Source organism: Engystomops pustulosus, chromosome 11 (genome assembly GCF_040894005.1).
Source record: "Engystomops pustulosus chromosome 11, aEngPut4.maternal, whole genome shotgun sequence".
In the NCBI taxonomy this organism is placed as follows: Eukaryota; Metazoa; Chordata; class Amphibia; order Anura; family Leptodactylidae; genus Engystomops; species Engystomops pustulosus.
The window spans coordinates 61,223,316-61,250,023 of NC_092421.1; the positions used below are offsets into that span (position 1 = coordinate 61,223,316).

The following is a 26,708-nucleotide window of genomic DNA, read 5'->3' on the forward strand; positions in this document are numbered from 1 at the left end:
TATCACTTCAGACACCCCTATCTTCTGTTGTGTAGTAGCTAGAAACATGCTACTTGTGCCATATTAAAAGGTAAGGATCTCACATTCCAAATAAGATAAGGCTTACGGTTGTGATCTAGTGAACCAGAGATTCAGACAACGTAAGACCTAGTAGGAAATGCAAGCACCAGATAAAGATCCAGTTCCTGCCTATTGTTTAACTGCCTGTATGTCCAGCTCACAGAACTACAAGCCTGATTGGTGAATGATGAGATGTGTATCTTTAATATGACACTAGTAGCATGTTTCTAGGTACTACAGAACCAGAAATAGGGGCATCTGAAAAGACACTACTACTGCTACTAAACTTGACCCTTCTCTTGGCATAAATGAGTCACATTTGCCCGACTGTGGAGAAGATTTTATTTCACATAAAATAGAGGATTGTAGAAAGGACATTTCATACCTGAGGAGACTAGTAGTGTAGGCAGCTAAAACCTGGTGATAGGTTCCCTTTAAGTATCATCATTTTTCCAAAGATATGGTAGGGGGGGGATAACACCTTAGTTTCATCCCATATAACATGCACTGCACGTATGAACAGATCCAACCAGGGACAGATTATAGAGCAGTCACCATAGAGAGTGCGGGTCCTTTATTTCGGCATAAATATTAATCAATAATAACCCCACATGTTGCTACAATTTGCATAACGATTTGCATAACTTTTACTGAGGACCTCTCCCCAATTCTATCACTTGGCATAATTTAATATGTGTCTCTCTTAGGGTCCCGGGATTGTTGGAATTTTATTCTCTATCCCCCACCATTTAGGAGCAAATCATTTAGGTTACTTTTTGGCGCCCAATACGCTGGTAGGTGTTTCTCATCCTAGGACCGCCCACTTGTCAGTACAGACTAATCAGTATATTTGTGGCCAGAAGTTACTGGATCGATTTCTCGGGAATGGTGGGGGCCATTGAAAAAATTCCAACTGCACCAGGATTGGCAAATGCCTAGATTTTACTTTGTGCAAGGAGTTGGTGGAGATGGGGAAAGGTCCTCTAGGTCCACAATAGACTTTGCCATATTAATATACACACCCTAGAGACCATTGCATAGGGGACTCACACATATGACTACACACTCTGCATTAAAGTGCGGGCTCAGATTTATCAAATGTTTCTAAAACTAGAGTAAAATTAGCTGGACTTGTCTTCTTATCATAGGGTCCGATGATAAATCTGGTGTAATATTAGGCTGTCTAGTGCACCTCCTATTAACTGGCCACAAAATTGGTTACTTAATTTTTGGCACCTACTAATCCGCACCCCTTTATTGTACCATGTGTAAATGTGATTCTTATCAAGACAATTAATTCATGGGCTTAAAAAGTGAAGATAATCTCCCGACAGAGGAATCTGGCAGCAGGTTATTCCCCTGTCCCTATTCAGAACATGTGTATGCTCAGCTAAGCCAAGGATGCATGTGTAAGGGGGTGCTTAGTGCTAAATTAACATTCAATATTTGTCCAGAAGCCATGTATACAGACAGTTATGTTGATGTCAATGCTGGTGGCGTCACCAATTTTTCACCTGATTAATATCTGATGTCAGACCCCCCAACCCATCAATCACTCCGGCTCATCAGCTGTTTGATCCAGTAACGTCACATCCATTGGTCACTGGTCCTGTTCAACGCTCAGTCCTATACAAGTAACTTAGGCTGAGCTGCAATACCAAAGACGGCCACTGTACAATATACAGCGCTGTTCTGTGAAGCAACTAAAGCTCTTGTCCTGTCGAAAAAGCTGAAGAATGTGACTCCCTATAATCTTGTATTTGAAACTTGATCCAATGCAATTAGCATTAAATTTCACATGGATGGGGGTTGGATCTTAAGGTACCGTAGTCCTAAACCTCATGTAAAACATAGTGGTCATCCCCTTAATGTTCAAAACTACCTAACCAATCATACAAAACCTAAACTACACCTAGAGATCAGCCTTGAGTTTGCATAGACAGACCGAGTCATCCTAAAGATGAAGAGTAACGACCGCCACAGCCCGGACTGTGATGTAATATAGAATATCAAGTACGGAATCCAAACCTTACATCGTCTTCTAACGTCTTTATCTAGTCCTTACACTGTCAGTCATGTCATAGATACACAAAAGCTACAGCCAGGTCGCTTTTTCTAATAATTTGCATTATTATAATGTAGATACTTGAAACATTGCAGAGGCTGCTGTGATCACAGGACTATATCTAATAGCTAGCGAGTTCCTAATATACACACACACAGACACATTCTTTCAATTCATTTTGTAATAAGATTTTTAATTTATATAAAATCTATCTATCTATTTATCTATCTATCAATAAGCAGGGAGGAAGTAAAGGGCTCCAGTAATTCAAGTCTCCACTTAGTGAATCATTTTGGCACATACTATGTTCTATGGTCTAGGTTATAAGTGCTTAGGATACTGGAAGTATGCTTGAAGGAAATCTACCATCAAAATCCACCCTGATAAACCAGGGACACTTACTCTTAGATCCAGGTACCGCGACTGTGGTAATCTTCTTATATTTGTTATCCATGGCCTTTTCCCTACTAACATCAACTTTTAAAATAATGCAGATGAGTCTGATGGACTCCACAGGCTGTTACACCCTCCGCCTGCTCCCTAAGCACTTCCTGTGCTCTGCACAGTGTAACGTCCTGTGAAGCTAGAGAGGTCTGGCTCATTAACAGAATTTTAAAAGTGGATTTTAGAAGGCAGGAGGCCATGGATAACAAATATAAGGAGATCACCACAGTCACGGTGCCTGGATCTATGAGTAATGTCCCTGGTTTATCATGATGGATTCTGATAGTAGATTTCCTTTAATAAAATAAAAAAAGGTAGTGGCCGCTTGTCATGGGAAACCTAGTGTTGTACGATTTGAGAGGTTTACAATCTTCTAAAGCCTAAGGTCACAGGTTACTTGTAGTGCTACATGTCGTCATTTACCTTATATTCCAAACAGAAGCCAAAATAGGACGGAATACACACAGATCAGTTACTATATACAAAAAAAACCCTAAAAAACATAAATGAGTGCAGATCTCCTTGGACAGACGTGCAGGAACAGGAACGCATCAAAATTGATTCCAGTACACAACAGGGAACCTACATTATTTACTTAGACAAGCCCTTGGCAAAATTTTGTGCTGTAACCCCCCCACACACCCCTTTTCCCTAATTGCTACGGCTGCCAACTCAATCTAAATAAAGAAAAATTGCCACCATTGTGCCGGTCCAGTGGGTCAGTTCTTCATCTACTCTTTGGTTCTTTGGGATACACATGCGCAGGTTTGGTAACGTCTATGGCTCTCACTGGAAGGTGGCCTTCATCCTGCGCAGAGTATCCTGGATCTTTCGGGAATGCTTCTCCGAGTTGACGTGGTGAAAGTTGGCGTTGTTATCGGCAGCCAGGACGGAGATGTCCGCATCACCGAAATGTGATATGCGCTGGCGGAGGTAAAACTGCAGCTCTGCATCTGGGGTGAAGGAGTATGGGATTTCTTGAAACGCGTGAACCTGGCTCACCACCTTTGCAATATTCCTGTGGGAAGGAAAGACACAAAGACGTTTCTTGAAGATACTTGTGGTTGAAAGTCATAATTAAGTGGTGATCTTCTTATATTTGTTATCCATGCCTTCCTCCCTTCTAAAATCAACTTTTATAATTATGCTAATGACCCAGACGTTCTTTGGGGTGGTGTTGCCTGAAGAACTCCTAGGGGCATTACCAGAGCTCCTCTGTACTGCAGCTTCACAGGATGTTTGGGGGAGACAGTGTAACAGCCTGTGAAGCAGCAGCCCAGATGGGCTCTGCTATTGAACCCAAGTGCCCTTCAGAGTCATTAGCATAAATGTAATAGTTGGAAGAAAGGAAACCATGGCTAACAAATATAAGACGATTACTGCAGTCATGTTGCCTGGATCTATAAGTAAGTGTCGCTGGTTTATCATGATGGATTTTCATAGTAGTTTTCCTTTGAAGGGGTTGTACCAGCGGGACCTCCAGCAAACGGTCCTGTTTTCACTAATAGGTGAAGCAGCAGGCCATTGGTTACTATGGGAGCATCTAGAATTGCAGGGTACAGTGAATGGGAATACAGGAGATACCCCAACACTGTGCTCAGCAATCTCCGGCCGCTCCACCCAATAGTGAGAACAGAACCCACATTCTCCGAGTCACTGGGGGTCTCAACAGTTGGACCCTCAATGATCACCTTGTCATCCCCATTCCTTTAAATCTCCCACCTTAGGCCCGCCTCCAAAGCACTTGCGTAATGATTTCCATATTTATGAAAATATAATTACTTCTGAATTGTGCTCCTATTAAAGGCCTCTTTAAGGCACCAACATTGGTTTGGGAGGCATTTTGGAACTAAGGCACTTGCTGAGCAGCACTTGAAAAAATATAGACGGCGCCATTTTCGGTACAGATCATGTGACCACGTTGGTGATCAGCATTCGATAATAGTTGGTGGTAATGAACACTTGTCTGCTATACTGTAGCAATAGTCTGCATAGCGCTCCCCGAGGAGGGTCTTGCTGTATTCCTGGCACAGACAAGATTCTTACTGCCATACACGTGCCGGAAGTGTATTGCCCACTTTACAGCAGCTGTAAAGCGACTGTAAAATGATGACCACTAGGTGTCAGCAAACACGATACTAACAAGACTTACCATCCCTTTAACGTTTACGGATATGTCGGATCCGTGTCATCTCATCCTTGTAACACTCACCTCAGCTTATTCCACTTAAAGGCTCCGTTGGCCATGGTAAAGCCCCCAGTCTCCAGCTGTTGGATGTGCATGGCTAACAGGTACGCAGATGGAATTGTGGGTAACGTTCTGAATCTGTCTCCTTTCATCAGACACAAGCTGTCGCTCTTCAGGAACACCTGGGGAGAAGGAAGTTTTGGAAACGGAACCTCTCATTTATTAGATTGTGTCACAGAAGATGAGACAGTGACAAAATGTAAACTGCTATACGGACTTATCTCAAGGCCTTTCATTTTACAGAAAAGTAACTTTTACCAAAACATTCAAAGTTGGAAGTGTTGGATTAATACATTATTTTAGGATTTGAATTGGCTTGAAGGGTCATAAACTTTTGGCCAAACTTTGTATAAATCATGTGAATATCAGGAGCTTTATAAAGAGGAAAATGCTTCTTTCTCCGCTTATGTGGCTCTTTTCCCCTCCCTCCTGCCTTACTAGAGAATCCCAGACTAGATATTTACATGGGCATAACAACAGTGGTAGAAGCCATAGCAGCTGCTATGGGGCACGCAGTGTCAGGGGGCCCCGGCATCTAACTTGACACTGAAGGAGGATGTGCACCATTATATATAATATATATGTGCGGTGTATGTGCCGTGTGTGTATATACTGTATGTGTGTGTATTCAGAAGTTTGCTATGGAGCCCTGCCTCTCCTAGTTACGCCCCTGTACACTTAAATGTATCATATTATGTAGAAGTCTATGGAGAGGAGAAAGAAAGAGCAGATACAAAGGCAAGGGCAACAGTGTATGGTGCTGTTCACACCTCACACAAACAATTTGGTTCCCTTAAACATCTGATGGTTTCCCATTGTAATAAAAAAAGCAAAGATTGCTTCAAAATGTCCATTAATGGGGTTTTCCCACAAATGAAAATTCTCATATTTCAATCCCCTAGTGATATTAACACAATAAAGATAATTTTAATCCCTTACTTTACAATTTTACTCAGTTTTATTGCAGTTTTACCTCCTATCACTCCCTAGGCTGCTCAGTGTAAAATCCAAGGGTGTGGGCGGGGACTCTCTAAGCAGACACATTATTATCCATCTAGTTCTGTGGGGTGACAATGTGGTTAGATTACTAAGGTACAGGAGGGTACAGGTGTAAATACACTTTCATCTGTCTTCTGACATTGTACTAACACACTGACACAGAGAGAGAGAGAGAGAGAGAGAGAGAGAGGGAGGGAGATGAGACAGATCAGAGATGCATGAGATTACACAGAGGCTGACAGACAACAACACTGTTACACTGTGGGCCCTGCTACATCTCACAGATATGTGCCTGCCTCCCCCTTCCCCCTGAACACTTATCTCCTTGTAGTTTGCAACCTCTCTCTCTGCACACAATCTCCTGGCAGGAAGTGATCAGGGAGTGTCTCTGAGCTCTGTGCAGAGGGCGGAGCTACAAGATCAGAGCAGAGAGACACAGAAATCTCAGCAGCACGGCGTCACACAGAAAGCCAAGATGGCGGCCCGAACCTTAAGTCAGAAGAGTCATGTCTAGGGGCACCTGAAATTGTGTACACCAGGACTGATAGAGACAGGGTGGACTTATATCTGTGAACTGCTGTATTTTTGTTAATAACAGTGAATTAGACAATATGTTATTTTGTTATCCCGAGTACATCTAACAAACTGGTCTTCGTGGGAATACCCCTTTAAATGTAACATCTCTACCCTGCACCAATATTAATACCTCCACAGCTTTGAGTTCTTCCAGAATTTCGGATACTTTTGTAGGTAAATTTTTCCAAGCCTTAAAAAAAAAAGCAAAAACATTATGCATTTTATTAATATATTAAAAAAATATAAATCCCAAAGAATAAAAATAAAACTTACCGGCAATTGCCGAACTATGAGGTTTTCCAGACCCCCCAGTATCTGAACAGCGGTTGCAAAGTCTCTTTGTTCGTAGCATAATTTGGCTACAAGAAGAAATTTTGTCAGGATGCTGCTCTGTAACTAAGAAAAAGAATAGAATGAATATAATAAATATGACCCTAGAAAATAAATTGGGTTAAAGGGGTTCTCCAGTCATCCACCGTACAGGGCCTAACATTCTGATCGGTGGGGGTCTCATTGATCACCATGGATCTCGAGAATGGGGGTCCGTTGTACCCCTGCTGCGCTCAAGATGACTGAAGCAGCCAGTCATGCAGGAGGAGCGCCACGGGCGAGCGGGGAGGGCAGGAAGGAGCGCCACGGGCGAGCGAGGAGGGTAGGAAGGAGCGCCACGGGCGAGCGAGGAGGGTAGGAAGGAGGTGGAAGGTGGAAGGAGGTGGAGCGAGGAGGTGGAATGGTAGGGGGAGGCAAGGAGAGCGATAGAGAGGGCAAATGGGATTGTGTGAAAAAAAAAAAAAATCAGATATGTAAAACTTCTTAGCCCGCACTACCCCTTTAATATGTGTTGTTTACTCAGTCCTTTTATAGATTACCCTTACACACAATGGTGTGGCAGAGGTGAAGGCAAGTGCTATGGAGGGAAAATGGGAGCAAGGAAGGGTGGGGGTGCTTAAGGGGGGTTTTGGGGTCACAAGGCAGAATTGGAGGATGAGTTAGAAGTAGAAAGTTCAACATAGAAAGAGTAGAAAACAGAACAGAGCAAGATGCAGCTAAAGAAAAAAGGAAGTAAAGTGTAACCTGTATGTGTATGTATATGTGTGTGTATATGTATATGTGTGTGTAAGTGTGTGTATAAGTATATCACAAAACCATGTTATAGAACAGTTTTAAAAGTAACAGAAAACATTAGTAGAGGGTTCTCAGTGAGACAATGTAGTTTTGAGACAATGCTTACAATTACAGATAGACTGACCTTTGTAGTGTGACATGTGACAATCTCCGCTGCCACCCATGTACTGACATTGTCCGCAAATCGTAACATCTGTAGTAGATATTTGTCCTGAATGCAGCTCGGGGAGAAGAGACTGACAACTTCTACAGGAAGGGGCTCCATGGAGAAAGTTCTGTATATAACACAACATTTACATTACAAAATGCGTGAAAAACCTTTATTCCAGGATTGGAGGTTGTTCAACTGAGGCAAGTCCTCACACTGCTGTGCTCTTAGCGCTCTGCATTAATCTGCTCTATAACCGCTACCTCCTTCTCTGACTAAAAGCAGTTGTGGGTTTCTGGTCATCGCAAGCACAGAGAAGGGGCTGTGGAACAGTTTATGCAGAGAACACAGAGAACAGAAGTGTGAGGACTCCAGGCCATTTAGAGAAGAGACACCTCTATCACAGAAATGCATTTTGCACAGTCCCGCTGCTACTAACAATATTTACAAAGGAATGGTTACCCGCTCACAAATACGTGGCAGTAAATTAAAGGGAATGTTGACAATAGACATGACAGGAGAGAATACAGATCACTGCTATGTGGTGTATGGGGTTCCATAATCTGTCCATTATATGTCTATCTGTGCTAGTAGATGCAATTACAGAATATGACACGCAGGATGGAGACATCTTTAGCCACAATCTCCATAACATGGGGTCACCTTGTCCTTCAGAGCGCGGCCCCCACCGGCTCATAGCTGGAGACTAGATAAAGGACACCTGCACCCGACTCACATAGCTGATTTGGCCAAATCGGAATTTACACCTCCCCCGCTTAGGGCTCACAATACACTTGACCTTGGTTCCCCATTCTCAGACTCACTTTGGTACGTTGCTGGATTTGTCTTTAACTCCTAGCGCCCGCGAGTTGAGGAAGTTGACAGGATGGCACTTCTGAAACATCTCCTGGTAGATAGAAACGTAATAAGTGATCATTAGAGGCGCCACAAATAATGATACCAAAATATATGGAAGCGGAGAGGGGTGTGAGAACTTTTTAGTTTCAATGAGTAGTTTCCATGATTAGATTTAATAACCTGCAAATGGAAGAAGTGGTATAAAGGTCATCATTACCATATTCAATTACTAACAGCTTAACATTCTAGCAAAAAAAGCCACAGAAACCAGAATAAATAGCCTAAAATACATGAGACGTATTACCCTTTGTACCAGTCTGCAACTATAACCGGTGCCATAGCCGCCCCTAGTCAGGCCACAACTATAACCAGTGCCATAGCCACCCCTAGTCAGGCCACAACTATAACCAGTGCCATAGCCACCCCTAGTCAGGCCACAACTATAACCAGTGCCATAGCCGCCCCTAGTCAGGCCACAACTATAACCGATATCATAGCCGCCCCTAGTCAGGCCACAACTATAACCAGTGCCATAGCCGCCCCTAGTCAGGCCACAACTATAACCGATATCATAGCCACCCCTAGTCAGGCCACAACTATAACCGATGTCATAGCCGCCCCTAGTCAGGCCACAGCTATAACCGATGTCATAGCCGCCCCTAGTCAGGCCACAACTATAAGCGATGTCATAGCTGACCCCTAGTCAGGCCACAACTATAACCAGTGCCATAGCCACCCCTAGTCAGGCCACAACTATAACCGATGTCATAGCCGCCCCTAGTCAGGCCACAACTATAACCGATGTCATAGCCGCCCCTAGTCAGGCCACAGCTATAACCGATGTCATAGCCGCCCCTAGTCAGGCCACAACTATAACCGATGTCATAGCCGCCCCTAGTCAGGCCACAACTATAACCGATGTCATAGCCACCCCTAGTCAGGCCACAACTATAACCGATGTCATAGCCGCCCCTAGTCAGGCCACAACTATAAGCGATGTCATAGCTGACCCCTAGTCAGGCCACAACTATAACCAGTGCCATAGCCACCCCTAGTCAGGCCACAACTATAACCGATGTCATAGCCGCCCCTAGTCAGTCCACAACTATAACCGATGTCATAGCCGCCCCTAGTCAGGCCACAACTATAACCAGTGCCATAGCCACCCCTAGTCAGGCCACAACTATAACCGATGTCATAGCCGCCCCTAGTCAGTCCACAACTATAACCGATGCCATAGCCGCCCCTAGTCAGTCCACAACTATAACCGATGTCATAGCCGCCCCTAGTCAGGCCACAACTATAACCGATGTCATAGCCGCCCCTAGTCAGGCCACAACTATAACCGATGTCATAGCCGCCCCTAGTCAGACCACAACTATAACCCATGGCATAGCCGCCCCTAGTAAGGCCACAACTATAACCGATGTCATAGCCGCCCCTAGTCAGGCCACAACTATAACCGATGTCATAGCCACCCCTAGTCAGGCCACAACTATAACCCATGGCATAGCCGCCCCTAGTAAGGCCACAACTATAACCGATGTCATAGCCGCCCCTAGTCAGGACACAACTATAACCGATGGCATAGCCGCCCCTAGTCAGGCCACAACTATAACCAATGGCATAGCCGCCCCTAGTCAGGCCACAACTATAACCGATGGCATAGCCGCCCCTAGTCAGGCCACAACTATAACCGATGGCATAGCCGCCCCTAGTCAGGCCACAACTATAACCAATGGCATAGCCGCCCCTAGTCAGGCCACAACTATAACCAATGGCATAGCCGCCCCTAGTCAGGCCACAACTATAACCAATGGCATAGCCGCCCCTAGTCAGACCACAGTCCAGTGCCACAGCTGCCCCCTGATAGTCCACAGACCTGTGCCATAGCTGCTGCCAGTTCACTGCCCAGAGCCACAGCTGTCACTAGCATGTCTGGAGTGAAATACATGCATGTGCCATCTATAGCGCCAGCTATGCCAACTGAGGGGAGAAAGTCCTCCCCTTACACAAAAACTAGTGGATACAAGCACCAACCATCATACCCACTGCACATCTGTAGTGATGCATATCCATAAAAGAGAGAACATAGTCATGAGCTCATTTGTTGAGTCTAATGAAACATCTGCTGTCATGTATTCAGGCATTGCTAGGAGCATGGCTACCTAATATAAGTACCAGGCTGGTATCAGCCCATCGACTACTCTCCGGGTACACATCCACACCATATAAGCAGGAGAAATCAATGGCGCTATTCTACATCCAGACCCGTCAAGGTAGAACACTGGCGGCCTCTAGGGGCCACTGGTACAACTGCAAGGTCTCTTCTGTACTTGAGATTACTTTAATGAAAATTTTGTACATTATTAACCATTTACCATCCGGGGAGACTCTTATACACATCTAATGGTTTTCTGGTTCCCACCTTCATCTTATATGTAGGGCCCCTTCAATGGAAGTTATAATTATACGTATATACTAACCTCTTGGAGTAATGTCAGCTGAGTTGCGATTTGTTGAACACTGTATTCGTGTAGAGAATATGTTCCGCTCTCCTCCCCCTTGATATAGTAGGAGGACAGGTCGTCTACCAGTCCGGGGTAACACGGCCGAGGCAAAGCTGCAGATATTGTGTACTGCTTATCCCGGTGATGAGGTATGTGGAGCCCATTGCCCTTAGACAGTCTCCAGTTAAAGCTCTGGAAAACACAGACATCATAGAACTGCATTCACATCCAGTTATTCCAACCTTTCATATAATGTGTAGCATCAAACCAGATTAGTGGCTCAGTGGTTAGCACTATAGCCTTGCAGCACTGAGGACTTGGGTTCAAGTTCCAGAGTCAACATCTGCAAAGAGTTTGTATGCCCTCTCTGTTTTTGTGTGGGTTTCCTCTGGGTCCTCCAGTTTCCTCCTACACTCCAAAACATACTGGTAGGTCTGTGCAGCGCAGCGGAATATGTGTGCGCTATTTAAATAAAGGAATTATTATTATGAAAAATACCAGTAAAATACAGACCCCTGGGCAGAGCCTATGACACCAGATCAACCTTTGGGGAAGCCCTCTTAACCCCTCCATGACATACGAGACTTTAAAGGAAACCTGTCAACAGCTTTTCCCCACTTAACTAAAAGTCCCCCCAGGTTGGGTATATGCCCTTTCTAAAATTCCCACTTTTATGTGAAATCTCTTCCATTTACCAAGTCAGTCAAATATGACTCTTCTCAATATCCAGGCAGGAACAGGATCTTTATCTGCAGCTTGCATTATAAACTTTGCCCTTAGCTGCCTGTATCTCTGGCTCTGTAGCTCATAGAACCATAAGCCTGATGTGATTCTCATCTTTAATATGACACAAGAATCATATTTTTAGGTGCTATAGAACAGAATATACAGGCAGTCCCCGGGTTACGTACAGGATAGGTTCTGTAGGTTTGTTCTTAAGTTGAATTTGTATGTAAGTCGGAACTGTATATATTTTATCATTGTAATTCCAGCCCAACATGCTTTTTGTTGCAGGGGCGGATTACGACTGCCATGGGCCCTGGGCTGTATGAATATTATGGCCCCTACAAGTCTGGAATTACTTCCTACATCTGGTACTAGAATCAGCTTCCTGGGGAATGGAGGATCTGTCCCTCCTGCTACTTTCTATCTGCGGTTTCAGGATCTTTGAAGGACCTTCAAAGGTCCTGAAAAGGCTCTTGTGTACATGTGTATTGAGAGCAGGAACAGATGTACAAGGATTTCATAAGTGAATAGAAAATTTGGTGAGTAGTTTGGGTGGATATGGGCCCCCTTGAAGGCTTGGGCCCCGGGCTACAGCCCAAACCGCCTATTATATATGATACTGTGCAGAGGGTGCATAGACTTCTGCACGCTGTCTCCCTGCAGATCCTTCTCCATTCTGCCCTCATCTGACAGGTTGGAGGAGGACGCACTTCAACACACTTAATGGGGCAGATTTATCAAGCAGTCTGATAGTCAGAATATTTCTAGTTGCCCATGGAAACCAATCACAGCTCCCCTTTAAAATATTCATGAGCACTGGTAAAATGAAAGCTGAGCTGTGATTGGTTGCCATGGGCAACTGGAAATATTCTGACTTTCAGACTGATTGATAAATCTGCCCCAATGTCTTCTGTGTACTCTAAGGACCCGGACCACTGGGCCCCCGATGATCTCAAGAACTGGATGATCTATATTACATGAATCAGAAGTAACACAATGTATCTTTACTATCAGGACCTAATAACTATCTGTACAAGGTCCATTACCCAAAACCCACCTAGAAAGTTTCCATCTGCAGGAACTGCAGGGAGAGACACAATGTACAGATATCCGATGGAGAAGTGGAAACAATACAAACCTTTCTAGAGACATTGTCCTCGGAGAACTTTGTGCATAGGGAGTGCAGGGATTTGGTGTCGTCCCTCTTTTCGGAGGTCAGGGTGGGGGAGGAGATGGTGTAATTCTTACAGGAGAGCTCCTGCAGCAGCGACACCAGGTACTCACCCCGCTCGTCCTTGGGAAGAATCTGAAATGTTTGATATGGACATGCTTAACCCTTTGTGGAAACACACACATTAAAAGGAACTCAATTTTAAGCTGAATCCGTTACGTGGATTAGAATGACAGTATTTTGGCAAAAGTGCTTAAACGTCTAAGATCATTCTAAGAGGGGTCTCTGGAGACTTCTGATAACTGATAGGAGCCTCCTCGCCCAGGCACCCGATATAAGAGGGGGGTCTCCGGCCGGGCCCTCCATATATAAGAGGGGGGTCTCCGGCCGGGCCCTCCATATATAAGAGGGGGGTCTCCGGCCGGGCCCTCCATATATAAGAGGGGGGTCTCCGGCCGGGCCCTCCATATATAAGAGGGGGGTCTCCGGCCGGGCCCTCCATATATAAGAGGGGGGTCTCCGGCCGGGCCCTCCATATATAAGAGGGGGGTCTCCGGCCGGGCCCTCCATATATAAGAGGGGGGTCTCCGGCCGGGCCCTCCATATATAAGAGGGGGGTCTCCGGCCGGGCCCTCCATATATAAGAGGGGGGTCTCCGGCCGGGCCCTCCATATATAAGAGGGGGGTCTCCGGCCGGGCCCTCCATATATAAGAGGGGGGTCTCCGGCCGGGCCCTCCATATATAAGAGGGGGGTCTCCGGCCGGGCCCTCCATATATAAGAGGGGGGTCTCCGGCCGGGCCCTCCATATATAAGAGGGGGGTCTCCGGCCGGGCCCTCCATATATAAGAGGGGGGTCTCCGGCCGGGCCCTCCATATATAAGAGGGGGGTCTCCGGCCGGGCCCTCCATATATAAGAGGGGGGTCTCCGGCCGGGCCCTCCATATATAAGAGGGGGGTCTCCGGCCGGGCCCTCCATATATAAGAGGGGGGTCTCCGGCCGGGCCCTCCATATATAAGAGGGGGGTCTCCGGCCGGGCCCTCCATATATAAGAGGGGGGTCTCCGGCCGGGCCCTCCATATATAAGAGGGGGGTCTCCGGCCGGGCCCTCCATATATAAGAGGGGGGTCTCCGGCCGGGCCCTCCATATATAAGAGGGGGGTCTCCGGCCGGGCCCTCCATATATAAGAGGGGGGTCTCCGGCCGGGCCCTCCATATATAAGAGGGGGGTCTCCGGCCGGGCCCTCCATATATAAGAGGGGGGTCTCCGGCCGGGCCCTCCATATATAAGAGGGGGGTCTCCGGCCGGGCCCTCCATATATAAGAGGGGGGTCTCCGGCCGGGCCCTCCATATATAAGAGGGGGGTCTCCGGCCGGGCCCTCCATATATAAGAGGGGGGTCTCCGGCCGGGCCCTCCATATATAAGAGGGGGGTCTCCGGCCGGGCCCTCCATATATAAGAGGGGGGTCTCCGGCCGGGCCCTCCATATATAAGAGGGGGGTCTCCGGCCGGGCCCTCCATATATAAGAGGGGGGTCTCCGGCCGGGCCCTCCATATATAAGAGGGGGGTCTCCGGCCGGGCCCTCCATATATAAGAGGGGGGTCTCCGGCCGGGCCCTCCATATATAAGAGGGGGGTCTCCGGCCGGGCCCTCCATATATAAGAGGGGGGTCTCCGGCCGGGCCCTCCATATATAAGAGGGGGGTCTCCGGCCGGGCCCTCCATATATAAGAGGGGGGTCTCCGCCCGGGCCCTCCATATATAAGAGGGGGGTCTCCGCCCGGGCCCTCCATATATAAGAGGGGGGTCTCCGCCCGGGCCCTCGATATAAGAGGGGGGTCTCCGCCCGGGCCCTCGATATAAGAGGGGGGTCTCCGCCCGGGCCCTCCATATATAAGAGGGGGGTCTCCGGCCGGGCCCTCCATATATAAGAGGGGGGTCTCCGCCCGGGCCCTCCATATATAAGAGGGGGGTCTCCGCCCGGGCCCTCGATATAAGAGGGGGGTCTCCGCCCGGGCCCTCGATATAAGAGGGGGGTCTCCGCCCGGGCCCTCGATATAAGAGGGGGTCTCCACCTGGGCCCTACTTACAGTTTCCCTTTGAAGCCACATAACCTATTCTTAGACTGACAGATTGGAATGCAACAGAATCACTCAGCTAATCACCTGGGAATTACTCAAGTCCTCCAGCTTGTCTAGAAGATCTGGATTCATGGAGAAGTCAATGTGCCAGCATTCTTCAATCCAGGCTTGTAGGAGCACCAGGGACCGATGATAGATTTTGGCATCCATACAAGGGAGGTCCATATCCTCTCTAGAATCATATAGAATGGACTATTAAAAAATAGTAACAGCTATATTACTGTATATACGATAACAAGATACAGAGCAATACCTAAGGGGAATGTGTCACCCAATTTTACCCCATTAAACTAGCAGCCCTCAGGTATGTATGAAATGTCCCCTGTTTTATGTGAAATCTCACCCATTTACCTATACAAAATATCCTCGAGAGTCACGAAAAATGGACAGAGAGTCATATTTTCCTGAGATTGGTCAAGTTAAGAGGCTGCAGGGGGAGGGTCATTTTAGACGCCTATAGAACCTTAAAACATTGTGTCATGTTAAAGAGACGAATCTCTACCTGCATCTCTAGTTCTGTAAATCACAGAACCACAAGTCTGCTCTGATGTGATTCTTATCTTTAATATGACACCCGAATCATGTTTCCAGGTGCTATGCAACCAACAAAAGGGGCGTCTAAAGTGTCTCTCCCCCTGCAGCCTCTAAACTTGACTTATCTTAAGTAAATATATCTATTCTCTGCTCATTTTTACATGACCCTCGAGGACTTTTTGTATAGGTAAACGGGTGAGATTTCACATAAAAGATTCATAATTTCAAGTATAGAGGCTGCAGGGGGGAAGAGTAATTTTAGACGCCCCTTTTGTTGGTTACATACCACCTGGAAACATGATTTGGGTGTCATATTAAAGATAAGAATCGCATCTTTCAGAGCAGGCTTGTGATTTACAGAACTAGAGATGCAGGCAGTTAAAGACATATTTGGATATAGGAGCTGTAGATAAAAATCTAATTCTTGCCTGTAGATCACAGAACCTGGTATGATCTAAGAAATGGGCAGCACGGTGGCTGAGTGGGGAGCACTTCTGCCTTGTAGCGCTGGGGTCATGGGTTCAAGTCCCACTCAGGTCAACATCTGCAAAGTTTGTATGTTCTCTCTGTGTTTGTGTGGGTTTCCTCCAGGCACTCCTGTTTCCTCCCACACTCCAAAACATACTGGTAGGTTGTTTAGATTGTGAGCCCCATTGGGGAGAGGGATCAATTTCTCATGCTTTGTGCAGCGCTGCATAATCTGTAGGCGCTATATAAATAAAGAATTATTATTATTATTATTATTATTATAAGGAACATCTAAACTGACCATCCCCTTGCGGCCTCTAAACTTGACTCATCTCAGGCAAATATGACTCTTCTCTATTTATTTTTACTTGACTCTCGAGGATATTTCATACCCTACCCAAGGGGCTGATAGGGTTTCCCCTTTAGAAGAGAAAGGAGCAGCATGGGATGTGTTTAATGCCTTTTTCCATGAGAAGATATTGATAACCTCTCTTAGTGATCAGTGGGTGTGTAACAATTGCTGCAAATTTATATCACAACCAAACTCCCATTGAAAAAGAAGGGAAAATGGATTACTTGACCCTATTAGTATCGCAGCCCATAGTTTCAAATTTTATGTAACAATTGCTGCAGTCACCAAAAAACTACCCCCCAAAAAATATCTGGAGCAGTCTAAGGCTCCCAATATCAGCTTGTCGTGGTTGCACGATTTTGATACATAGGGTTATATATCAATAACATGTGTCCTGAACACTCCTTTAACACAACCTGTGCCATGTAATTCTGCTGCAGAACTCCAGTGGAAGCGGATACTGAGCTGCTATGAAGATCCCTATACACTCAGCTCCCTCTAGTGGGGGCTTCAGGCAGTGCAGAGAATTCGGAAATCTGCAGAAAGACTGAAGCTTCAAAGTATAAATATTAAAAATGTATGATAAACTCCTTAAGTAGGTTGCACTGGTGAATAAGGGCAGTAACGGCCAGGCACCTTTGGGGGACGCTACAGGCAAGAGGTAAACAGCAGCTGAGGATTTAAAATACATATGTGTAATGTATATTCTGTTGTAGATAACACCATTCATCATAAAGTGCTTGAGCACATTATACTTTGATCATCCAAAATCACAGGGAAACAAAAACCTCGGCAACGTGTGGTTGATCCTGTCCACAAGGAACCGCAGCAGATCTTCCTGGGAGCAGAAGTAGCGAAAGGCGTAGAAGAACTGCTGAACGTAGCCGTCCACAACCGCATTTCTGAAAAAAAATAAATAAATAAAAAAAAATATCAAAATTTTGTAAAAAGTCAACACTTTGTATATAATTCTATACCTGCTTCAAGGGGTTTTCCACTTTTAAGACATTGTTGAACTATTCACTTATTGTTGGCTACCCTGCTGATCCCAGGGGACTGAGCCAGTTGTCCTGCTCCATTCACTTTGTAGTGGTCAGAGGCAGGAACTGCAGCTGAGCTCCATGTGAAGTGTACAGGAGCTGAAATGCAGTTCCCATTCCAGACACTACATAGAACAGAGCAGGATTTCTGCCCCATCCAAGAGAAAGATCCTAGTGTTGTCCCTCCACCAATCCGTTGACCCGTATCCTATAGACAGGACATGAACTTTAATCCATCAACGCAGGAAGATCTAAAAGCCATCACCTTGTAATGTAACTTCTAGGATCTCTGCTTGCTGTGTTCAAATTCAGTACTAAAACACAGATTCTAAACATTATTTTTGTGGCTTTTGCTTATATATAAAGTGTGCGGCCTCCATATTTATCCATGTATCTCTAGCACGATCATTATCCCCGCATTATCCGCTGCTCCCTACCTGGAGTAGAGGTGAACCAGTAACCCCAGGGGGGTCCCGGCCTGCAGGTTCTTTGACGTGTTGTCTCTCTTATGACCCTTCTCATTATACAAGAGCAGAAAAGCCTCGTTGTCCAAGGAGCTCAGAGACGCTGGACTGGCCATGCTGGCCACCGTAGGGAGGTCCCGAGACTCCAGACCCCATTGTTCAGCGTAAGAAACCTTCATGTACAGAGAAGATGCAGTTAATAATAGGAGGACATGATAATTGTGTCCTTTGATAAAATGTGTGTAAAAATTCCTAATCTTAGTATAAAATGTTCCCCTTTTAAAAGGAAATCTACCACTACAATCCATCATGATAAACCAGGGGCACTTAGATCCAAGCACCATGACTGTGGTATCTTCTTATATTTCTTATCCATGGTTACCTTCCTTCTAAAATAATTTAAAAATTATGCTAATGAGTCAAAACCTTTAGGGAGTGTTACCAGGGCCCCTCCGTGCTGTAACACTGTCTTACTCTCGACACTTCACACTCCCGCTCCATGCAGTAATTTCACACAGTAGGGGGTGGGAGTGCTCCTGCACAGTGCAACAGCCTCAATAGCATAATTTTACAAGTTGATTTTATGAGGAAGGAGGCCATGGATAACAAATATAAGAATTTTACTACAGTCACGGTGCCTGGATCTATCAGTAAGTGTCCCTGATTTATCATGATGGATTTTGATGGTAAATTTCCTTCAATAACCAGCCTATCTAATCACGGTTACCGACTGTGGCCCCAATCAAAAGCCCCTGGCGGCTCCAGGGGGTCCTGTTGAGGTCACTTGTTCTGTTGAAAGGTCAGCTGCCATAACGCTGGAAACGGTAGCCAAGGCAGGATGAGCACACATAGTTTTTTGCTTACCCCGGCCCCCAGTATTCCTGGAAAAATCCCTTGAAAAATGATTTTTTTTAACCTTACGTCATCTTATTTAGTAAACAATGAGAACAAATAATTAGTTACAATAAAAGCTCAAACGTATCCTGCAAAACACAAGCCCAGTCTGCTGGATACAATGGGGGTCATTTACTAAGGGCCCAATTTGCGGTTTCCCGACGTGTTACCCGAATATTTCCGATTTGCGCCGATTTCCCCTGAATTGCCCCGGAATTTTGGCACACGCGATCGGATTGTGGCACATCGGCGCTGGCATGCACGCGACGGAAATCAGGGGGCGTGGCCGAACGAAAACCAGACGGATTCGGAAAAACTGCTGCATTAAAAAAAAATAAAAAATCTGTTGCGGAGCTTGCACTTACCTTCACTCAGCCCAGCTCGGTGAACTCCAGTGCGTTCCAATGCTCTTCAGCGCAGCAGCGCCACCTGGTGGACGTCGGAGGAACTACCTTAGTGAATCCCAGCCAGACCCGAATCCAGCGCAGAGAACACGCCGCTGGATCGCGAATGGCTCTTTTTTTTAGCAATCTACAAAAATTCCATAAAAATGTGCAGTACTGGGCTGTGGCATGAGCGCCCTTCATTCCTTAAAGGGCAAAATCTTGAGCTCTTAACATGTTTCCTATTACGGCTTCCTATTATTTGTTTAACATGATTATGCTTGCTTTTCAAAAATCAACCAATATATCAAAAAAAAAAAAATAATTATATATATATATTTTCCATTTAGGGTGACACTATCCCTCCATTATTCCTCCTGGAAACGTTGAACAAATTGCCAACTAGCTATTCCTCATTATGTGTTTCCCGCACAGTAGGACACGGTCAATGAGAAGGGGGATGGCCAAGAATTTAGACTCTTCCAGGGGGAATAATGGAGGGACAACACAACGTAGATGCTACACAGTTGTTAATTTAAGGCAGAATGGAAGTATTTTCCATAACCGGAGTATAAGGACCGTTTAGACAGATGGAGAATATAACACTTGTCTTACCTGTAGTAACTTTTTGGCCAGTTCAAGAAACTGTACTTTGGATTTCATCTCTTCCAAATGGCCCTTCAGCTTTGGTATCAATTCCTTTACATCAGAGCCTACAGGAAGAAAATGTGTGCAACAGGTATAAAAGGCGACCAACAAAAGGAATCCGGAGGCCCGAGTGAAGCTATGGAGCCAAACCCAGGGTCGGGTGTTTGTTGGCCGACGAGCTGCATGCCGTCTTTAACAAGGAAATTGTGAGTGTACCACAAAAAAAGAACAAGAGTTTTGGTAATTTTTCTCTAGTAAAGGTTATATACATGTGTGGAGGATAGAAAGGAGTCTGAATGGCGACCTATTTTCTCGCAATTTGATCTCTGGTTTCAATAGAAGAAACTGGATCTGAATCCTCTATATAATTGTGTCTCCACAAATTGGAATGTCGGACCACAGTTTGTGAGGTTTTGCATATTATATATATATATGGTTTATAGAAATTGTGTTGCATTTAAAGATCTTTTGAACCATAACAGATATCACAGATCGGATTACAGCCATCTATTTCTGACACAATTCTGTCTTCTTTGATAGGTCACATGACCCCCTTCTCGTAGGAACAATTTCATCCAATAGGGCGGCAATCGTGTAGCCTAAAAGACAGACCCCTCAGCCAATACCTGCTGGGGAATTCAGATAAACTCAGCAGCAGAGTCACCCTGTGTGGTTGCACCCTAAATATTTTGTACCCTGCGTATGACATACGTGGCACAATGCTATATTTGTCACCTCGGCGCTCACCTTTATTCCTCTTCCCCTTCAGCATCAGATTCTGGTACAGTTTCACAGTTTTCCTGTAATTTTTGGTTTCGATCATTAGCTGCTGTTCAAGTTCCTGAGGAAAAAAAAAAAAAAAAAATTAATAACAACATAAAATAATAAAATTACATTTTCAATCTCGCGCACCTCAAAAGCTAAATCCATTGAGACCCAGGTGGCAGAATATCAGATTATTTTCTGACTCATTTCCATGTGATATTTCCAGGACAATTCCCACAAGATCCAAATCTGAATGTAATTACTGTAATTGAGTGGAGACCCCCTGATGTGGTGAGAATGATGGAGAAGGTGTGAAATATTAAGGGGGGGGGGGATTGTTAGGGTCTTGTAAATGTACCTGTGAAGATGTGAAGAGCGCAAGATAACAAGACCCATCCAAAAATTATATCTGTGTATAATGTATTTGGTACTGGTTGGCAGTAGCTTGGTGTCCGTCTGACCCCTTACAACTAGAGATGGATGGACTCCGACTATAGGTTACCAGCTCCGCCTAACCTGGACCTGTTCTCCAACCAAAGCACTCAGCTTTACGCCCCTAGCAACTAGGCACGGCTGTGATTGGCCAGGTAGACACAGCTAGCCATAACTAGTTGCTAGGGGCATAAAGCTGCCCGATTGGCTGCTCTCCAGTCCATCAAACACCAAGACCGGGTAAGATGGACCTGTCGAACGGAGGAAGACATACCCAAAAGTTCTGGTCCGTTCATCTCTACTTACAACTCCTCTGATCAGCAACAAAGCCAAAACGGACACATTCACTTAACTGCGAGGTCCTCAAAATCTCTTACCTGAAACCCCATTAAAATCCCTTCTACACATAATTGGCTTTGTTCATGGGATCGAGGGAGGAAGAGGGTCATCCTGACTATTCCCCAATGGAAGGGGAGAGTAGATCCAGTAATTCCTTTCCATACAACAAGGGGAGACAAGTTATCATCAGACGTATCTGGAAGTAATTATTCCCTTCTCCCTATAGAAGACACATGCACACTCAGCCTATTAGCTGACAGTTATTTAATATAGATGGCCATCATACCTTCTGCAGGCACAGTTTACCGCAGCATCTATGGGGTTCAAGTTCTCTTCTCACTGGTTGTGCATTGTTATTGGGAATTTGGTAACATTTTCCGTTTTAAACCTTTTATAGTACCCTGCAGCGCAGCTCATGGGCTTTGTATGTCCGTCACGGGTTGGATGGTAAAAAGTACTTTTTGTAAAGTCAGTGTGTGCAGAGTGATTCTTGTTAAAGGGGTTTTTCAGGGATCCGGTAGGGGGAGGGGCTCTGGTACTTCAAGTTTCAACCAGAAGTTGACTACTACAACAATCTCTCCGCCCCCTTGACTTCTAGCTGCTGCTTTGCAGGCAGAATATAAACATTTTTCCCAAAAATCCACCCACTGTGAACAATTTAAAGGGGAAAATAAACATGGAAACAGGTTCCCTTTAATTCACAACTAAAAAAGCCACAACTCTAAACCTCTTACCAATACCCCAATACCAGGGGCGTAACTTGAGGGAGTGCAGAGGATGCGGTCGCAACCGGGCCCAAGAGGCTTTGGGGGCCCATAAGGTGTCACTTTCTCATATGAGAAGACTAGTACTATACACTATACATTAGAGTCGGGGCCCTGGCACAGACTTTGCACTGGGGCCCTTCAACGTCAAGTTACGCCGCTGCTCAATACCCTTTACAGGTTAAATAGCCAAGATGACGGATATGGGGGACCACTTGCAGCCGGCCCCCTAGTTTACACAAGCCGAGTTAACTCTAATATATTATATATCTATATATATGACATTGGTGCAATCAGAAGATGATGCAGTGGTGGACACTCACCAGCCTCTTGGCCTCTATGCTCTTCGCACATTTATCTTTTTGCCCTCCCAGTATAGTGACATAGTGCTGGACGTCAGGGTCAAACATCTCGGCCCCGTAGAAAGCGCTGGACCACCCCGGGCTGCACTTGTACACCTCGGATGGACAGATGGACATGCTTTCGCGTTGCTTCACTTCGTCGTTTTCTTCGCTGAAGTCGGGGCTGACACATAGGTTGTTACAGTCAGGGAAGGCTCTGTATGGAGAGTTCTCCTCGCTCCCCGTCCCTGCTCCGGGGGCAGGGGGCTGCTGATCCTCATCAGTGGTCCGTGTTGGCGAATCAGTCATGTCTGCCTCATCAAATGTAGTGCGACTCTCTCTGCCCGCCACCACCTGCGTCTCAGGACCTTTACAGAAACAAGGAAAGGTCATGAGTGGGAGAAGTCATACTGTGTTTCCCTGGAAGAAGCAAATGCCATAAAATAACAGTGCGGTCACATGAAGCATGCTAGAAGCAAATTTCAGGTTAAAATTTGGAAAAAGTTTAAAAAAAAAAAATAATAAATTCTCCTCTGAAACAGCGCCACTCCTGTCCACAGGCAGCAACTAGTATTGCAGATCAGCAAATAAATTCCCTTTTACAGAGGTCACCAGTAACCGATTAGGTTGGTTCAACTCCCAACGAGTCCCTACTAGCTGTAGGTGTAGATTGGACACTTCGGTGGGAACCCGATCATCATAACTGTTAATCATACATACATACATATAGCAGTTGCTCTGCCCGGTATCACACCTTACTAATGAATGGGACTGATGTGTGATATAGAATGATATATAAAAAAGGGGGACTCCCACTGTGACCCCTTTAAAAATGCTAATTGACTCATTTTGAGACTTCCACTGCTTTAATACTTTCTTTAGGTTTTACCCCATCAAACTACTGGCCCCTTTAGATGGGGTTGAAATATTTTTTCCAGATTTCCCTAAACCTTGCCCATTTACCAATACAGAAAAAAGGCACCAAATTCATATGCAAATTAGCAGAGAAGAGTCACTTTTGCCTGAGATGAATCATTTTTAGAGCCTGTAAAGGAGGGGGGGGGGGCAGTATTATATACTTCCCCATTTTGGTTATGGTGAGCTATAGGAGCTAGGACCATGGTTTTATTGTAAAGGTGAGAACTACATCTTTTAAAACACATCTTGGTTGTGGTTGTGTTTGCTATGGACAGTTGAGGGTATAGTCATGAATTGGATCTTTGGCACTTTTAGATCATTTCAACAACTTTATTCTGAAATGTACAAACATATAGTCATAATTGAGCAGAGAGGTCTTCTACCACTATAAAGTGACTGCAGAGGGCGGGCAGACAGGAAGCGGGTGAAGTGCAGCTACAGCCGATCACTGAAAACAGGAAGTGATGTCAGAGAATGGGCGTTGCTCATAAAATTTAGATAGCAACGCAAGATCCAGCCATTTTTTCCTTGCTTATGGTGTAAAAGACCTACTGCAGACCATATAGGACTGATTCTTTAAATTATGTATCTGATTGACCACATAAAAGCGTCACGAAGGGCAAGGATCGTTTTCATCGTACCTGGTGGCTTTTTGTCTACTGTAGTGTCTATGTCCTTGGGTGACAACGAGTATTGTGGCTCCGGTGTTGATTCCCGCTCGACAGCATGTAAAGAGCCGTCCATGGCTTCTTCACCTTCCGATAGGTTGGTCTGCTCATTTGTTGCCGATCGTCCTTGCTTTCTATTTTTTCGAGTTTTTCTCTGAATCTTCTTCAATAGATGAGCAGGATTGTTGTTCTGAAAAGAGTCCGTCACGGTTTTTCTGTGGGTCAATAAGGAAAAAAAAATATAAATGGAAAAAACAGGAAGTGATACTTGCAGAAATGAAAGCCTTAATTTTTTTTACATTTTCCTAACTTAATGTGTCTGCGCCCAATCTCGCTTTATGTTGTCCTTGCTTATTTCTCTATTGGCCCCACTTCTCTCTCTATGTTGCCCCCATCTCTATGTTACTCCACTTATTGCTCTATGTTCTCTATAGGGGGAGCTACAACCCATATGCCTCCGGGTAGCGGTTAGTAGGAGGAGCAGCAGCCCAGAGCTGGAACCATCACCTCCTGCCTCCAATATTAGGTGCTCCCTGGAGGCGTGGATAAAGGTCGTCTATGTCTCAGGGCAGCGTATTGGAGGAGCAGTAGCCCGGTTCTGGAACCAATACTTGCCACCTCCAAAGTTAGCTCCACCCTGGAGAAGGAGCTACAGTCAGTCCATGTTTAAAGGTAGCGGATTGGAGGAGGAGCAGTAGCATGGATATGGAACCATCACCTCCCGCCTCCAATGTTAGCTGCCCCCTGGAGATGGGGCTACAGTCAGTCTATGTCTCAGAGCAATAGTGCAGAGGAAGAGCTGCTGCCTGGAACTATGAGCTTCTATTTCCAATGCAACATCTATTTCCCAATTCTGAAAAAAACAAATCTGAATTGTGTACATTGTGTACTGATTAACAGCCCAGCCTAAAAATGACCTTCAAAAACATTCTTAATGTAATGGTCCCTTTTTTAACGGACAATAACACAATGGTGGGAAGGTACCGTCCTCCACAAAATGGTTGTCCTGATGACTTTTTGAATAAGATATCCACATGGTATAAATGTTCCAAAAGTTGCAAATTTTGGCACATAATCAGGTAAACATCTACTCAAGGAGACTTGACCCCTTCGTGATGACCATCTTTCAGCATAAAGATGAAAGGGACTGTCCATTTGTGTCGCTGGAGGCAGCTAAAGAATGTTCCAGCCCATTACTATGGGTTTTCCGGAAAACCCAACTAAGGGTTACGTCGAAGAATGAAAATGTAACATGTCCTGCACCTGATGGGAGGAGGAGATCGGCCATTGATAATCTTGTAGAGGTTTTCCAGGAGGAGGTCATCCCAGTAGAGGTCACAGAACTTCTCACAGATGGCGCTGCAGAAGGTCGTATGCTGAAGACCTTTCAGGGCAAAAATATATTCACCTACAGAAAATTGAGATGAATCGTTTCAGAATTATTCCTAAAATTGCGAGAATATTCCAATATCGGCACAAGTCACATAGTTGACCAACTTGATGGACCTGACCCAAATTCCACAGTATCAATCTCTTTGGATCCTAAAAAAAACACTCAAAAGCATATGTCTGGAAATTTAAAGAGGACATTCATAGTCCATATAATAGTCATAATTTTTAGAATTTTTTTTTACCACCATTTCAGTCCCCACCATTCCCAAGCAATCAGTACTTCCAGTTTCATCCCCAAATATGACATTTAGGCCATCATCTGTCTGGTGGAAAGCCTAATTAGCATATTGGATGCCAAAACTAAGCATGTCAAATTCAACCAATGAAGAGAAGGGACATCTTACCCATTGCAATATCTTCAATGCCATTTTCTAAGTAGCCATCAAAGGCAAACTCCTCCTGTAGAAGGTTGACCACTTTCTGGAGAGGAGAGCTCACGTTCTTTCTAGGTGGGGATTCTCCATTGACCAAAGTCTCCTGGGAGGCGTTACTGGAGGGGGTGTCCTGTTCCACCAGACTATTACCCCCGATAAGTGTACCGTTCGCAGTAGGTACCAGATCAGGAGGAGTGGTTTGGAGCTCTTTACTCTTAGGTGAGGCTGTTGAAGTAATTCTGGAGGACTCCTGGTCATTACTGACCAGATCTTGGGTGGTATTTGGGACCACATCAGAGGTCTTAATGGTTTCAGCTTCCAGGGATACACTTGGAATATGTTCCGGAATACTGAGCTGTACACGGACAAGGGTCAGATTCCCAGTTTTGGGGTCCTGCTTTAATAAATAATTATTTACAATGGGGCTGCTGGTCAGGGTTGAGGAGTTTGAGGACACAGAAGAGGCTGCCGAGGGGCTCTTCTCTTTCCGATCGTATGGAAAGTCAAAAACATTGGAGTCTGTTTTAAAGGAGACTTTGCCTTTGCTGCCGGATTTCAGTCCATGACTTGTTTTCTCACCCGCCACGTGGTTCTCTATTTCCGTCACGGATATGTCTTCTTCTATGTGGTCTTCAGGACTCACATGGGATTTTGGGTACGGCGATGGGCTGGGTACCTGATTACTGGAAAAGATTTACATACATTTAGATTAAAGAGGTTATCATCACTGCACTTGAAACTTCCTTAAAATGGAGCGACCATCACAAATTACTGGGGGCTTCATCATTTCCGATACATTT

At 45.2% G+C, this 26,708-nt stretch overlaps 1 protein-coding gene across 1 annotated transcript in view; it reads right to left on the reverse strand.

Moving 5' to 3' along the window:
• Nucleotides 1-2,558: 2,558 nt before the first annotated feature.
• Nucleotides 2,559-26,708, reverse strand: part of KNDC1 (kinase non-catalytic C-lobe domain containing 1) — a 65,226-nt gene continuing 41,076 nt past the window's right edge. Inside the window, exons 14-30 of the mRNA XM_072130634.1 lie at nucleotides 25,879-26,591; nucleotides 25,346-25,490; nucleotides 24,056-24,297; nucleotides 22,479-22,864; nucleotides 20,603-20,696; nucleotides 19,823-19,920; nucleotides 17,904-18,103; nucleotides 17,215-17,328; nucleotides 15,097-15,244; nucleotides 12,898-13,065; nucleotides 11,010-11,225; nucleotides 8,490-8,572; nucleotides 7,642-7,792; nucleotides 6,666-6,788; nucleotides 6,523-6,582; nucleotides 4,782-4,939; nucleotides 2,559-3,587 (exon numbers count right to left, since the gene is read on the reverse strand). Of these exons, the coding sequence (XP_071986735.1) occupies nucleotides 3,356-3,587; nucleotides 4,782-4,939; nucleotides 6,523-6,582; nucleotides 6,666-6,788; nucleotides 7,642-7,792; nucleotides 8,490-8,572; nucleotides 11,010-11,225; nucleotides 12,898-13,065; nucleotides 15,097-15,244; nucleotides 17,215-17,328; nucleotides 17,904-18,103; nucleotides 19,823-19,920; nucleotides 20,603-20,696; nucleotides 22,479-22,864; nucleotides 24,056-24,297; nucleotides 25,346-25,490; nucleotides 25,879-26,591 (3,331 nt within the window). The 3' untranslated portion in view covers nucleotides 2,559-3,355. The remainder of the gene's footprint in view (nucleotides 3,588-4,781; nucleotides 4,940-6,522; nucleotides 6,583-6,665; nucleotides 6,789-7,641; nucleotides 7,793-8,489; nucleotides 8,573-11,009; nucleotides 11,226-12,897; nucleotides 13,066-15,096; nucleotides 15,245-17,214; nucleotides 17,329-17,903; nucleotides 18,104-19,822; nucleotides 19,921-20,602; nucleotides 20,697-22,478; nucleotides 22,865-24,055; nucleotides 24,298-25,345; nucleotides 25,491-25,878; nucleotides 26,592-26,708) is intronic.